This window comes from Chiloscyllium punctatum, chromosome 49 (assembly GCF_047496795.1).
Source record: "Chiloscyllium punctatum isolate Juve2018m chromosome 49, sChiPun1.3, whole genome shotgun sequence".
NCBI lineage: Eukaryota > Metazoa > Chordata > Chondrichthyes > Orectolobiformes > Hemiscylliidae > Chiloscyllium > Chiloscyllium punctatum.
In genome coordinates this window covers 20,718,822-20,734,915 of record NC_092787.1, presented here as the reverse complement: position 1 = coordinate 20,734,915, position 16,094 = coordinate 20,718,822, and the positions used below count along the sequence as shown (strand labels likewise).

The 16,094-nt window shown below is 44.0% G+C and overlaps 1 protein-coding gene across 2 annotated transcripts in view; it reads left to right on the top strand.

Moving 5' to 3' along the window:
- The window catches only part of cercam (cerebral endothelial cell adhesion molecule), a 118,511-nt gene that overhangs the window by 74,743 nt on the left and 27,674 nt on the right, over window positions 1–16,094 (top strand). Inside the window, exons 9-12 of one of the 2 annotated variants that reach the window (XM_072565789.1) lie at window positions 579–711; window positions 2,668–2,795; window positions 5,723–5,926; window positions 9,067–9,167. In XM_072565789.1, the coding sequence (XP_072421890.1) occupies window positions 579–711; window positions 2,668–2,795; window positions 5,723–5,926; window positions 9,067–9,167 (566 nt within the window). The remainder of the gene's footprint in view (window positions 1–578; window positions 712–2,667; window positions 2,796–5,722; window positions 5,927–9,066; window positions 9,168–16,094) is intronic. The other variant, XM_072565788.1, reaches the window with a different exon arrangement.

The window sequence follows — 16,094 nt, the reverse complement described above, 5'->3', positions numbered from 1 at the left end:
TTGGGCCGAAGGGCCTGTTTCCACACTGTCATGTAATCTAATCTAATAGTGCAGACCAGGGAATGAGCATACCGGGAAAATAAAGGCTTGCATTTATATAGCCTCCTGTGTGATCTCAAGGAGCTCCCAAATATCTTCAATTTTGATTTTGAGGAGTTATTGCTGGTAACGTTTCACAAGGGCATTTAATGTTGCACACAGCAAGAAGCCCATAAATGTTAGTGAGATGAATGATCGATTAATCTGGTGTGGGGTTGATGGTTGTGTTTTGACCAGAGAGTTGTGAGAACTTGCCATTCTGCTTTACAGGGTAACAGGGATCTTTAATCAGACAGAGAGAGTCAGCTTAGCACTGCATCCAAAAGGGAGCAGTTTCAGCAATAAATTACCAACGTAGTGTTGGCTTAGATAGTGTAGTCAGAGCCACTGGCTGGATAGGGTTTAAACCCCTTAACTTCTGTCTGGCTAAAAGTTGATAGAGTCACCTCTAAACCATTACTCTCTGTGGGGTTGTGCATACTTCATTTATTTGAGGGCAGATAAACTATTTTGCTGACTTCTTGATTTGCTCTCCTCAGTGCTCTGAACAGCAGCACCATCAAATCAATGGGAATTAACTTGTTACCAGGATATTATGACCCATTCTCTGGCAGGACTTTAACCAAGGGGGAAGTTGGATGTTTTCTTAGCCACTATTCCATCTGGAAAGAGGTAAGTGTCTTTGCTGTCTTTCTCTTTATTTTTGTTTCTTTAAATTGTTGTGTTTTTGTTCTGAGTTTACAGTCTGGAGTCTTATGACCCAAAGTTAGAGACATGCAAGAGTTAACTTCATTAAATCGGGCAATATATTATCTCTGGAATGTTCTGTTGGTCATGGTTAATTACATCTCAAAGTTATAATGCCAAGTATATTTATTGGTGGCTTTGGCAGACATTATAATGTATGGAGATTTGACCATGTATGGGTATCTTCTGGCTTGGAAATGCTGAGTCATGTGTTAGGCAGTTGTCTTGGTGCTGGTATCCCTTTTCTATTTCAATAAAATAACTCCTGAAAAGTGTGGCGCTGGAAAAGCACAGCAGGTCCGGCAGCATCTGAGGAGCAGGAGAATCGGGCATGAGCCCTTCATCAGGAATGTGGAGTGGGTGGGGGTGATAAATAGATGGGGGCGGGATGTGGCTGGGAGAAAGGTAGCTGGAAAGGATGGGTAAATACAGCTGGGGTTTGACGGCAATAGGTTGGAGCGGAGGGTGGATCAGATAGGTGGGAAGGAAGATGGACAGGTGGGGCAGTTCAAAGGGGCGGTGCCGAGTTAGAGGGTTGGATCTGGGATAAGGTGGAGGGAGGGGAGATGAGGAAACTGGTGAGATCGACGTTGACGACGTGTGGTTGGATGGTCGCAAGGCGGAAGATGAGGCATTCTTCTTCCAGGCTCCGTGTGGCAAGGATTTGGCGGGGGATAATAAAATAACTTTGTCGTATATGTGCCTGAGCAGTGTGTTTTAATGAGTGGGGATCATTAAAGACTGGCTCCATCCCTCTGAAGATGTGCAGTAGCCAGGGACAACGTCTCTGCTTTGACCTTTCTATTGTTCTGAAGATTTCAGGCCTTGAATCCAATTGTATTGGCCGCACCACTTCCTAAAGCTGAGGTTAGCCAGCTTGGCATTGGCCAGAGATTGAGTTTGGCCTACTCTGGCTTTGTGTGACATTTTACTTGGTATGATGCCAGAATCCCACTGAGTCCATTAAGGAGTCCTTCACTTTTTGCCACCTTATGCCAGGTTCGCTATTAACAGGTGTTAGTGTTGGCTCTGGGGCAGTGCAGAGTGGCCCTGAACTGAGTAGGTCATCGCCAACCCTCAGTCTCTGCTGAGTTAGTTGATCCCAATCCATGAGATGTGGTTTCCATTCCAATGCTAGGCCTTGACTTGTATTATTTTGGTCTCTGTTGTGCGTCAAATCTATCCCCAAATCACGTCTTGAGCTGGATCTTGCCTTCCCTTACAATTCCGACGCGTCCATGAACACTTAGATCACTAATGACCACAGATTCAAGGTCAGGAGGAGAAATCTCGACAGATCATTCCCATCTCAAACCCATTTAATTAAATTGTAGCCCCAGTACTAATGTTGAGACAAACCTATTCAAGGCTACAAATGACCCTGAGATCTTCTGGTTGCTAAGAAACAGGCTTCTCAGACCTAGTTTTTGTCAATTAATTAGATCCTTGCTGATTCACACTTCAATTCCTTTATCTGCCTTTGTTTGATAAAACTTAATCTCCTTATCTAATGAAAATATATCCACCTCAGTCTTATAAGCTCCAAGCACTTCAGCACGACAGCTTTTTGATGGAGAGGTTTCTAGATTTCTGCTTCATTTTTGTGTGAAAAATGGTTTCTCTTCTGTTTGGTCCAGGTCTTCAATTTGAAGATCATATCCCCATGAATTTCCTGTACAACAGGAAGTAGTTTACCCCAGTAATTCCGCATGACTTCCCAAGCAGCTCCAGCAGAGAATCCTTCAAACCTCTATAACGAGGGCATACAAAACTGGAGGCTGCAACCTGTTCTTATGATTTGATCCTCTTTGATATGGCACCATCGTGATGGATCTCCACTGCAAGTCCTTCAAGGCCAATGTTGTTACACTTTGATCACAGGTTGTGGACCGAAATCTGAGCAAGGCCGTGGTGTTTGAAGACGATGTGAGGTTTGAGGCTTACTTCAAGAGGAAGCTGGTGAGACTGCTGAGAGAGATAGAAAATGTCGGATTGAATTGGGACCTGATGTAAGTAATAATTCGAGATACCCGCATTTAATAAAAATGTTCCGTAACCTCAATCAGCATCAATTACCTGGACTAATGTCAATCTCATGGAGACAGGCCGGGGTACCATTTGGGGGCAGCCGGAGAGGAGTTCCTGTTTCGTTTTCCTTATTGCCTTGGAACGTTTCAAGGTTTTACCCCTCCTGGGGACTTATACAGCTTTGGATAGTTAAGGGTGAGAGCATGCGATGAGGTATATAAGGTATTGCATCCATATTAGCTGAATGAACCATTCAGAATGTCTGGGATTTTGGAATGAATTGTACATTTTTGTCAATGATGTCTGTCTCTGTCTTCCTCAGTGTATCCGTTTCTGTCGTTTGTGTATATGTGTGTGTGTCATTGTATTTGCCCCCTCCCCCCCCCCCCCCAACTTCCTTTCATATAAAATATACAACAGAAGGGGATGGAGAAACTCAGTGGGTCTGGGAGCAGCTGTGAAGAAAGAATCAGTGTTCACGTTCTGAGCCCAGTGTACTATCCTTTGGAGTCCATTCTTTTGTCTTTTTCTTTCATTTCTGTGACACACTCTGTCCAGCTCGGTTTGTGCATACCATAGGTGACTGCAAGGCTTTAGATTAGATTACTTACAGTGTGGAAACAGGCCCTTCAGCCCAACAAGTCCACACCGACCCGCCGAAGCACAACCTACCCATACCCCTACATTTACCCCTTACCTAACACTACGGGCAATTTAGCATGGCCAATTCACCTGACCTGCACATCTTTGGACTGTGGGAGGAAACCCACGCATACTCCACACAGTTAGCCGCCTGAGGCGGGAATTGAACCTGTATCTCTGGCGCTGTGAGGCAGCAGTGCTAACCACTGTGCCACCGTGCCGCTTCTTGCCAGTTCCACTCCTGCTGTCAATATCCTGTCATTTTCCAGCAGAGGGGTGACAAAAAACTTGCATTTATTAAGCACTTATACATCCAAAAACACTTGATAGGAGTGTTATAGAATCATAGAGATATACAACTTGGAAACAGATCCTTCAATCCAACCCGTCTATGCCGACCAAATATCCCAACTTAATCTAGTCCCACATGCCAGCACCCGTCCCATATCCCTCCAAACCCTTCCTATTCATGTACCCATCCAGATGTCTTTCAAATGCTGTAATTGTACCAGCCTCCACCACTTCCTCTGGTAGCTCATTCCATACACACACCACCCTTTGCGTGAACAAATTACCCCTTAGATCCTTTATAAATCTTTGCTCCTCTCACCCTAAACCTCTAGTTCTGGACTCCCCCAGTCTGGAGCAAAAACCATATCTATTTATCCTATCCATGCCCCTTTATTTTATAAACCTCTATAAGGTCACCCCTCAGCCTCTGATGCTCCAGGGTAAACAGCCTCCGCCTATTCATCCTCTCCCTGTAGCTCACACCCTCCAACCCTGGCAACATTCTTGTAAATCTTTTCTGAACCCTTTCAAGCTTCACAACATCCTTCCTACAGGAGGGAGACCAGCGTTGCACGCAATTCCAAAGGTGGCCTAACCAATGTCCGCAACATGACCTCTCAACTCCTATACTCAATGTACTGACCAATAAAGGAAAGTGTACCAAACGTGTTATGAAAGAAGATTTGACACTGACCCACACATGCAAATGTCAGGACAGGTGAGCGAGGTTTTCAGGAGAGCACTACAGGAGGAATGATAGGAAAACTGGCAAAGATAGGGAGGGAGTTCCAGCAATGGCTGCCAGTGGCCAGGAGTTGACTTTCCCACTCGCCCCAACAGGTTTCTCACAACATGGGTCCCAACTGTGTCAGCTGCTTCCTACGTCTACCACCACCTGTACCTTATCTCTCTTCCTGTCTTCCAGGTGCTAGTAAAATTCAGTCCATAAAGTACAAAAACCAGGAAGTTATGTTCTATATGAATTTGACCCCAGGTAGAGTATCGTGCCCAAGTTTAGGCACCATATGGTTGCAAAGACAAGTAGTCTTTGATGAATGGAGGAAAGAGATTTTATTAAAATGGGTTGACAGTGTGGCGCTGGAAAAGCACAGCAGGTCAGGCAGGATCCAAGGAGCAGGAAAATCGGTGTTTCGGGCCAGAGCTCTTCATCGGGAATTCCTGATGAAGGACTCCAGCCCGAAACACCGATTCTCCTGCTCCTCGGATGCTGCCTGACCTACTGTGCTTTTCCAGCACCACACTCTCGACTCTGATCTCCAGCATCTGCAGACCTCACCGTCTCCTAATTTTACTAAAATGAGTCCAGGCGTGAGTTCACTCCATAGTTACATAGACTGGAGAAACTGGGATTATTCTGCTTCGAATTAAAAGGTAAATGATTGAGGTGTTTAAAATCACAAATAGCTAAAATAAATAAAGATAAACTTTCTCCTATGGTTGAAGGCTCGATTCCCGAGGGTCCAGATAAAGGAGATTGACAAATTAACTCGATGCAAAATGGAACGGAAGTTTTAGCATGAGGGCTGTCATAGTTTGCTTAGGATTCGAAACACTGTGCCTGATAGATTCAACAGTAGCCTTCAAAAGGAAACTGATTAAACTATAGAAAGAAAAAAACTTTGCAAGGATACAGGGGAAGAGCAGGAATGTGGAACTAGCTAGATTGTTTAAAAAAAACAGTATAGACTTGATGGGCTGTTTGGTCTGCATTTGTGTTATTCTGTTCAGTGTTTTTAAGGCCATGCATGAGTCATCCAGCAACTAACTGACTCAGATTTGTTACTTCAATAACAGTGTATGAGCCAGGCCTTCCTTACTCTTCATATCTCTGGATGACCTCAGCCATGTATTGATGACTGCAACCTCAGTATGGGGGAGAACGTTTCCTCAGAATGTTTTAAGGAAGGGCAAGTATTAAGTACTGGGGAAAATAAATTGTTTTTTCATTTTCCAGCTACCTTGGTCGGAAAAAAGTGAATCCCAAACAAGAGGAGGCTTCAGCAAATGTTCAGAATTTAGTGGTCGCTGAGTACTCATACTGGACTCTGGCGTATGCCATTTCGCAGCAGGGAGCCAAGAAATTGATCGACTCTGATCCATTGAAAAAGATACTTCCTGTGGACGAGTTCTTGCCCATCATGTACGACAAGCACATAAAGTGAGTCCACCTCTGTTTTAAATTGCTATAACTCAAGGAAGGACTTACAGAATCAAATACTTCATTCACGTGCAACATACACTGAGATTCAGGATCCCACGTCAAAGTGTCCAAAAACCTGTCTGTGGCTGTCAAGCAGACTGTGAAATGGGACACACCCCTGTTGTGACAACGAGCACTTCTCAAGCCATCAATGTAGCACTTATCCAGTAAAGCAAGTCCTCAGGCCCAGTCATTTGCGCTGCTGAACCAAGCGAATTCTGTGTAGTTGGGACTCAGTAAAGCCTGAGGGAATTTCAGTTGCTCCGTGTGGCAAGGATTCAGGAAAGTCCTGGGGTGTGCGTGATTAATAGCTCGTAAAGCAGAGCGTGGGAGTTGAAAGCCCTCAAGCAATATTTGCTTTGTGCGACCGAGCCAGATGAGAGCTGAGCGATCAAATCCACGGACAGTCCTGGCTTGGTGAGCCTTACCATTTGAGGGAAGGAATTGGAGTGCAATTTCCAAGAATCCAGGGAAGAGTAGTTCCAGAGAAGCTATGTGAACAATAGTATTTGAGCATTTGTTGAGGCTGTTCATGATGACATGCTGTTTGAGAGACTATAAAGGCCACACCATTGCAAGTGAAGTTTTAGTGAGATTTGGTGACCCACCGTGTCACTAGCATGAGGTGAAGGCAGTGGTGGGGGTCATGGTGGGGGGGGAGGGGAGGATAGTTATAGACTGTTGAGAAAACTGAGGATCTGTTTGATCACATTTGCTAGTTGATATGTTTTTTGGGGGTTTTGACTCATTTATCTATTGTCCATGTTTGCCTCGTCTCATGTTGGGCTGTTAGAATATAAGAGTCGAAATGTGTGGCACTGGATAAGCACAGCAGGTCAGGCAGCATCGGATATTGCCTGACCTTGTGTACTTTCCCAGCACCACATGTTTTGACTTTGATCTCTAGCATCTGCAGGTTTCACTTTCCTCTGGTGGAATATAAGCCATATTTAATGCTGCAGCATCTAAACCATTTTTTGTCTATAATCTTTGCATGTTCAAATTTAGTTTTTAGTAAACTAGTGATTTTTTTTTAGTGTTGAAAAAAGAAACCTAGATAAATTTGTCACACTAAACTGGCTAAAGTCCATAACTGTTATGATTCGTGGTGTTATCACCTTGGTTACATCTGACATTTGCAATGATCAGTGAAGGAGTGGGGCTATAAAGTTCTGATGCACCCCTCTAACCTCAATCATAATGTTACTATGGGGATTCTTGATTTCAACAAAGTAACGATGCATTGAAGAACTTGTGAGGCAGTAGGTAGTTTCTGCACCTCTGAGTCAGGAACGCTTGAGTTTGAGTCGTCCTCTGGGACTTGACAACTACAGAACACGCATTCTTAATGCTGTTAGGCAGGTTGATTATCAACCTGAAAATCCTTCCGTTATACCGATAGCTGGCAATAAGAGCAGGGAAGCTATGTGCTAACTGCAGAGCAACAGCCTCCTGACATTAAACCACTTGACGTGCAGGCTCTCGCCACAGGTTCCTTGACAAGCAGACTTCTCATTTCAAGATAAATCTGGAGAGAGAGAGAGCAAATGTAGCAACAAGGAAAATTTTATCACCTAATGTAAAGTTGGTGCTCAAAAGGACCAAGTAAAGGGAATTCTGGGGAGCAGTGATCTGGGTGGTGTCAATAAAATTAAGATTTGGAGGTGCCAGTGTTGGACTGGAATGTACAAAGTTAAAAATCACAGGCTATAGTCCAACAGGTTAATTTGGAAGCACTAGCTTCATCAGGTGGTTGTGAAAGAGCAGTGCTCCGAAAGTTAGCACTTCCAAATAAACCTGTTGGACTATAACCTGGTGATGTGTGATTTTTAACTTAATAAAATTAGGGGACATGAAAAGAAGCAATGAACTCAGACTAGGAGTGGGAGAAAGATTCCTTATCAGACGATCAGCTTCCTCTTACAATGGTTACAGAAGTTAGAGATAGCTGCTTAAAGGGACTTTAAGCTGAGACTAATTCTCAGTGCTGTTATCTTTGCCAGCCACTGGTTATTACTCCCAGGTTCTCTGGAGTAGCAGGCTTATCTAAACTTTGTCTATAGCCAGAATGGAATGTGTTGAACGCTAGGAAATGATGTTGAGTTTACAAAAAGCACAGGTCTGGTCTTACTTTTGAACTTTCAGCAGTATGATAATGATCACCACTAGCACAACAGCCAGACCACAGCCACACCTTGAAGAGAGGAAAATGTCCCAAAGACATCAGCAGGAAGGGCAGGGGCTTAAGGGAAGTGGCTGAAGGAAGGGGGTGAAGGGGTAGGTTTTGAGGAGGCATTCAGAATCTGGGGTATGTTCAGGAAGAGGGAGTCCCACAGAGAATGAATGTGTTATGGTGGTGGAAAGCTCTGCCCTTGTTATAGTGAAAGAAGAGAGGGAATATGACAGACCAGATGGGGTAAGAGCACAGTGACTGCTGGACTGGGGGAAATAAGTTGGGAGACCAGTTTGAAAGAAGTTCTGAAGGTAACATCGGTCAGGGGCTTTGGATGATTTGTAAGCAGTCAAAATGATGGTAAGCATAGCGTAGGGACTGGAACTTGTGTCAGCTGGAATGTAGAGCGTCAGACAATTAAGAAAGACCATTTTTGGAATGGACAGAGCCATGCAACAGAGTTTCCATGATAGTGGAGTGGATGTTGTTATCATGGAGCTGAAAATTGATGGCGTTGATGATGAACAGAAGAGTGAACTTGAAAGCAAAACTCAAAAACAGAAAAAAAATACATTGAGCTGTGCACCTTCGGATTCATCCTGACCAGAGTAAAATCTGGTACTAATTTTCAAACTTATCACTGACAGCCACACTGTCTGGTGGAAGAAAATTGTGGTCCATTGATGTTAGGTATCTGTGGAGCTGAAAGTAGTGAGGCACTGTTAAATGTTCAAGGTATTTTCACATGAGTGTACCATTTACAACTCCTCAATGCTGAAACTATCCCTCCCCACATGCAGCAAGACCTGGACCACATCCAGGCTTGGGCTATTAAGTGGCAAGTAACATTTGTGCCACCCAAATACCAGGCAACGGTCATTCCCAATAAGACGGAATCTAACCATCTTCCCTTGACATTCAACAGCATTGCCACCGCTGAATCCTCCACCAGCCATAACCTGGGGGTCACCATTGACCGAAAACTGAACTGGACCAGTCATACAAATACTGTGGCTACAAGAGCAGGTCAGAGGCTGGGAATCATGTGGCGAGTAACTCACCTCCTAACTCCCCAGAACTGTCCACCCTCAAAGCCACAGGTCAGGAGTGTCATGGAATACATTTGTCCCTCATTTAAATACCTAATGTGTTCCTGAAAAGTGGCGTGCGAAACAACCTAAACCTAAATCCCATTAAAAAGCATGTAATAAGTGTGGGCTGTGTTTCTGGCTTGGAGTTTTTACATTAAAAACCTACTGGCTGCCATGATCCTAATTGGCCCAAAGATCTTCTAACTATGGTAATTTATATATTCTTATTAACATTAATTCTGCTATTAACTAATAGTATATTTTTAACTTACTTGCTGTCTCCAGCCTCCTGGTCACTTCTTCCATACCTACTCACCACTAAGCTGGTGGGAAGCAGTGAGGGTTTAAGGGATGGAAGTGATGTGCAGGAGGGAGGGGTGATGGAAGGGACACATGGGAGGAACACTTTGTTTTAAAATGTGATTGAGCGTATGGGGTAACCTTGTGCAAACAAAAATGAACACAGCACTATTCAACAAAGCTGATAAAAGCATTCTAAACACCACGCTGATACAGAATCACACCATGCTTTAAATAGGATTACTTGTAATCTCCACCTCTCTAGCTGAGTGCAGCTTCAACAATATGAGCGGCACAGTAGCTCAGTTGTTAGCACTGCTGCCTCACAGCACCAGGGACCCAGGTTTGATTCTAGCCTCAGGTGACTGTCTGTGCGGAGTTTGCATGTTCTCCCCGTGTCTGTGTGGGTTTCCTCCCACAGTCCAAACTTGAGCAGGTTAGATGACTTGGCCATGTTAAATTGCATTTGTCAGGGGTAAATGTAGAGTAGGGAAATAGATATGGGCGGGCTACTCTTTGGAGGGTCGGTATGGACTTGCTGGGCTGAAGGGCCTGTTTCCACACTATCAAGGACAAAGCATCACCTTTATCGCTTTAAACATTCACTCTCTCAGTCATTGACACTCAATAACAGCAGTGCATACCACCTACAAAATGCACTGCAGAACCTCACCAAGGCTCCTCAGACAGCACCTTCCAAAACCACAGTCTCTACCGTCTCGAAGGACAAGGGCAGCAGATGCAGGGGAACACCACTTAGTTGCATATTCACCTGTCCTGAGCTGCAACCATATCACCGTTCCTTCCCTGTAGATGGCTCAACAATTCTGGGGCTTCCTCCCCAACAGCAACACCAACCTCCTCCATAAATATCAACATTTCAAGAAGGACCTTCACCACCTCCTTCTCAAGGGTAACAAGGGATAGGCAATAAATGCTGGCTCAGCCATTGATTCTGACACGCTATGATCAATTTAAAACAGTTGTAAACCACTTAGGTCAGTAAGTGAAAGGGGACAGCATGATTATTGTTTCTGATAGTGATTTTTTTTTTGTTACAACACATGGCTACGTCTGGTTATTTGAGCAGCAATGACCAGGAATTTAAGAATGTGATAAATTTGTAAGCACCTTGGTGAGAGACATAAGGAGTGATGGAGAGTTCAAACAGGGAGCGAGCTCTGTTCTGAGGAAAAATTCTACTGGACTGAAAACCTTAACTCTGTTTCTCTCTCCATGGATCCAAATCCAGGATTCTGCATTTGTTTCAGATTTCCAGTATCTGCAGTATGTTGCTTTTATTTTTGCAATTGATTTGGACGTGAGAGAAACAGCAAGCTACAGTCTTGCACTCAGCTGGTCACTAGGAGTGGAATGGTCCTGCTGCTATTGTTTATTCCAGTACCCTAAGTCTGTCAGCTGTTAAGAATCTGATAAAAGCATTCTAAACACTATGCTGATGCAGAAGGCCCAAAAGCGATGTAGGAGGAAAGGAATCTGGACTAACCACAGTCATTATTGCGAGCATTCGTCAGAATGTCTGGAAAACTGATGCCAGTGTAGAAACTGAAGCAATAAATTACACGTTGTTGTTGAAGTGCAGGAATTCATCAGGGAAGGAAAATCTCTCAAGCCTTTTGTGAGATAATCTTCTTTTCATTCTGAGGAAAGGAGGTCATCTACTGGTCAAGTTGATTTGGCTGTGGTTGAGATCACAAACTACAACAGGTAGCAGGTACACCTGGGTGTGAGGAAATGTCGCCCAGGTGAATGTGCTCAGACTATAAGAAATAGGAACAGGAGTAGGCTGTTTGGCCTTGAGTAACTCTGCCATTCAATAAGGTCATGTCTGATCCAACATGCCTCCCATTTGCGGTCTTCCATTTCCCTGTAATCCTTGATTCCCTGACTACTCAAAAATCTATCAATCTCAGCCTTAAATGTACACAATGATTCTGCCCCACAGCTCTCTGTGGCAAGGAATCCTAAACATTTACAAATCTCCAAAAGAAGAAATTCCCCCTTATCTCGGTCTTAAATTGGCACCCCTTTATTCTAAAACTGTGCTCTCCAGTGTTGTTACATTGATGTCAGTCATGCCTCAGTGGGGGAGCAGTGTTGTTCTGAACGAAATGGTTGTGGGGTCAAGTCAGCTTCGAGTCCAAGCTGCAGTACTGAGAGAGGGCTGCACTATTGAAGGTGCCTATTTTTCAGATGGACTGTTAAACTCAGGCCCTGTCTGCCATTGTGGGTGGACAGAAGATCTGATGGCAGAATCTGTGAAAGAGCAGAGCAGTATTTTTAGCCAACGTTTATCCCCAAGCCACCATTACTTTCTAAAAAAAAATCTGGACAATCTGGTCATTTTATCTCATTGCTGTGTTTTTTCCTACATACCATTCCACAATAGCATTTTGATTTGTTCACTCCAAATGTAAATAGAAGGACTTTGTCAAAGACATTGATCTTTAACAAGGCTGCCACATCTAGCAATCCTACTCACGTTCAAATGCATTATTAATAATGGATTTTCAGCTACAACAACAACTTGCATTCATATAGTGCCTTTAATTAAATTTGCCAAAGTGTTTTACAGCCCAACAGAGGAAAAGAACAGTCAACCTTGTGAATGACGCACTGATTTTTGTCTACCTCCAAATGGAGCTCCAGTCCATCCAATGCATTCATTTCCAAATACTCCTGACCTCTTCCCTCTGAGTGGGATGACAATTTTGGACACAGTGCCACGTGAGGAAATATTAGTGCAGTCGGCCAAGAGCTTGATCAAAGCGTTAAGCTCTTTGGGGTATCTTATGTGAGGGAACAATGGAAGGGAGTTTTATGGGGCGAATTCCAGAGCTTACATCTTTAAAGGCCTAAGCATGAATGACTGAATGATTATTCAGAGAATTAGAGAAGCACAGATACCTCAGAGGGATGTACTGTTAATGTGAGGAGAAAAGGCACATGTGTCTTCTCCAAAGTTTGACTAACACCTGTGAAGAAGGGCCCTTAAAGTACAGCAATTCCCACTTCAACAGAGTTCCCTTAATGAAGGATAGCTCTCTGTAAGTATGTTGATTATGCCCCGACACCTGGTCCGAAAGCAGCAAAACCTGTACAAATTTGCCAAAAAACATCTATCTCATGGGATGTTCACAGATCAGTCTTGAAATAGTTTGGTCTGTTATGACATCTGCAGTTGGCCAGCAAGACTTGTATTGTCCTCAGGGAAGGCACTACAGAAACAGATAATTGGCTGAGTGGCTTGATCCATGTTCATAAAATCTTTCTGGCACCGGGGGGATATTTTATGACCACTCCATGTCTGTCATTCCTGGAGCATGGACAGTGCACTGACTGCTACGCAGTTTCACATGAAAATGGCTGTCTTGAAAACAGGAATTCTGAAGAAGGGTCACTGGACCTGAAACGTTAACTCTGCTTTCTCTCGCCACCGATGCTGCAAGAACTGCTGAGTTTCTTCAGCAAAATCTGTTTCTGTTTTGTATCTTGGCATCGGTTTCACTTCATCATGACATCGAACATTGTGCCCACTGAGTTGGCTGGGGCTTACAGAAATGTCCCTGTTGGATTGGGGTGTTGTGAGTGGCAACACCCCTCAGAGTTGTACCCAGTCAATCTGACATTACTTCTGCCAAATTTGACTGATGCCAGGCACCCCACTAGAGTCGCAGAGTCACACAACATGGAAACAGACCCTTTAGTCTAATTTGTCCATGCCAACCAAGTTTCCCAAACTAAACTAGTGCCACTTGCCTGTGTTTGGCCCATATCCCTCTAAACCTTTACTATTCATGTAGCTGTCCAAATGTCTTTTAAATGTTGTAACTGTACCTATATCTATCAGTTCCTCTGGTGGCTCATTCTGCGTATGAACCACCTCTGTGTTTGCAAAATGTTGCCCCTTGGATCACTTTTAAATCTTTCTCCTCTCACCTTCAAAATATCCTGAATACTTTTGAACTCCCTCACCCTAGGGAAAGGTCCAATGCTATTCACCTTATCCATGCCACTTATGATTTTATAAACCTCTATAACCCTCACCCTCCTAAGCTCCAGTGAAAAAGTCCCAGCCTCTCCCTATAACGCAATCCCTCCAGTCCCGGCAACATCCTGAGAAACCTTTTCTCCAATTTAATAATAATCTGCAGGGCAACCAGAACGGTAAATAGTACTCCAAACGTGGCCTCACCAATGTCCTGTACAACCTCAGCATGATGTTTCGATTTGTGTACTCAAAGGCCTGACCAATGAAGGTAAGCCTGCTAAATGCCTTCTTAACCATCTGCAATGCAACTTTCAAAGAGTTATGTGCATGAGCCCCAGGGTCTTGTTCACGGGCCCAGCGTGCCTGCCTGCTGTACTGTTGGAGTATTAGCTTACCTTTCACCAAGCCCAGGAGGGCCTCTTGTAAAAGTCACCAGTTTTGGCCAGGCACGATTGGAACCCATATCCCCAACATGCAAGCCAGTGGTCCTAGGGATTATTAATCTAGTGACATTGCCACAATGCTACTGCTCTCCTCAACATCCACCTGTCCAGAAATGTTGCAGCACAGAAGGAGGCTATTCGGCCCATTTTGTGTCTGCACCAATTTAATTACCCAATGCCAATCTCCTGCCTTTTTAAATGCCTATCCAAATAATCATCCAGCATTCTTTTGAATGCTTCAATTGAACTTTTTTGTTTGCGGAGGAGGATTAAAGAAGAACTTATTAGTTGCTTAATTCCACCTGCTAAAGCAAACAATGGTCACAAATGCCAGCTTTCAGCTCGTTTTGGCTGATGCTGGTGAGATTCCTGCTGCCCAGTATGGCTACATCAGAGAGTTCCACTCAATTACCTCTCCAGCAGGACTTGGCCCAACCTCCACACAAATGGTCACATCCAGACTTTATGAATTCTCTCTTATTGAGTTTTTCTTGGCAGGGAGCTCAAATTACAGCTTTTCTTTGAAAAATACAACCGTCCAGAAAGTCAACTTTTAAAATTCTGTGCAAGCCATTAGCACGTTAGCAATGGTCAGGACGGCAGTGGACAGCACGTTCTTTGAAGCTTGTAGAGTTGAAGGATTGTGACAATGCTTGGCCAATTGAAAGGTGTGCAGCAAAGCAGATATTCTCTAGGCTCTTCTGCTCTTTGATCTCTGTGTTTTAAACGTCTCTGTTTGGCCAGAACTGTTTCCAAACCCTCAGGAATCGGTTGAGAAGAATCTGTGATATTGGATGAATGCATAAGATTCCACTTTTGACCCTACCGAGATGTCCTTGTCCAACACCTGCTGATGGACAGTTTTCTGGCAAAAAAGTGAAGACTGCAGACGCTGGGAATCAGAGTCAAAAGGTGTGGTGCTGGAAAAGCACAGCCGGTCAGGCAGCATCCGAGGAGCAGGAGAGTCAACGTTGTGAGCACATGCATTTCATCAGGATTCCTGCTGGAAACGTCGATTCTCCTGCTCCTCAGATGCTGCCTGACCTGGCTGTGCTTTTCCAGCACCGCACTTTTCGACACAGATATCTGGCAAAGGCAACAGTGTCTTCTGTTGCAGTGCATGATGATGGCCACGCAGTAAATCAATGTCTTGGGGGTGGGGTAGCTTCACAAACTGTAATTTTTGCTGATGACTGCAGAGACGCCAATCCATGAGAGACAGGATCTGCCACTCATGAAGTAATTATCAGGTATCATTGTGTGTGGATGTTTTTGGTGTTGGCATCTATTGGCTACTATAATAGCTACTGATCATTATAGTTATCATTAGTGTGTCCACTGATCATTATGGTGATCATTAATTTGTTCATTGATCATCAGTCTGTTCACCGATCATTATGGTGATCATTAAGGTGTTCATTTATCGTTGTGGTAATCGTTAAGATGTTCACCGATCACTATGGTGATACGCCATTGTTTCTGTATTGTCAGTGGTTCCCTGGTACCTGGGGTTTTCAGGTCCCTCCGGCATTCTTGGAGTAGACCTTTGGGCATCGACTGGTCTTCTGGCTGTAGCTAACGCACCATGAAGAAAATCCTTGGGTGTCTGCCCATCCTCCATCCTGTGAAGATGCCCAGGTTCGGATGCACCTGAGCCTTTAGTTTCCTCCTCACGGAATTTCCACCCAATCTCACCGGATCCGTGACTTTATAAAAAGTTGCTGTCAGTTCTTCGCTGTTGACGTTTCTCCAGAGTCGTGGATACTTCCAGCTCAGAAAGAGTTTGTTGATCCATTGTACCATGTTGTTCCCATGAAAGAAGTCACCTTTAGTCCCATGCAATGTCCCAACATCATCAACATCAATTACCTGTCCATAACCCTCCTTAAAATATTCTTGATTTTCCAGTGTGTACTTGTAATGGCAAGGTGTATCAACTTTTGCTGCTCTAATTCCATCCATTAAGCCTTCGGAGTGGGGACATGGAGTCTGCTTCATGATTCATTGTGATCATCACTGATCTGATCATCCTAAATTCCACATTCCTGCCTTTACCCATTACCCTTGATTCCCTCACTGATTAAAAATCTATTACAGCCTTTAATAT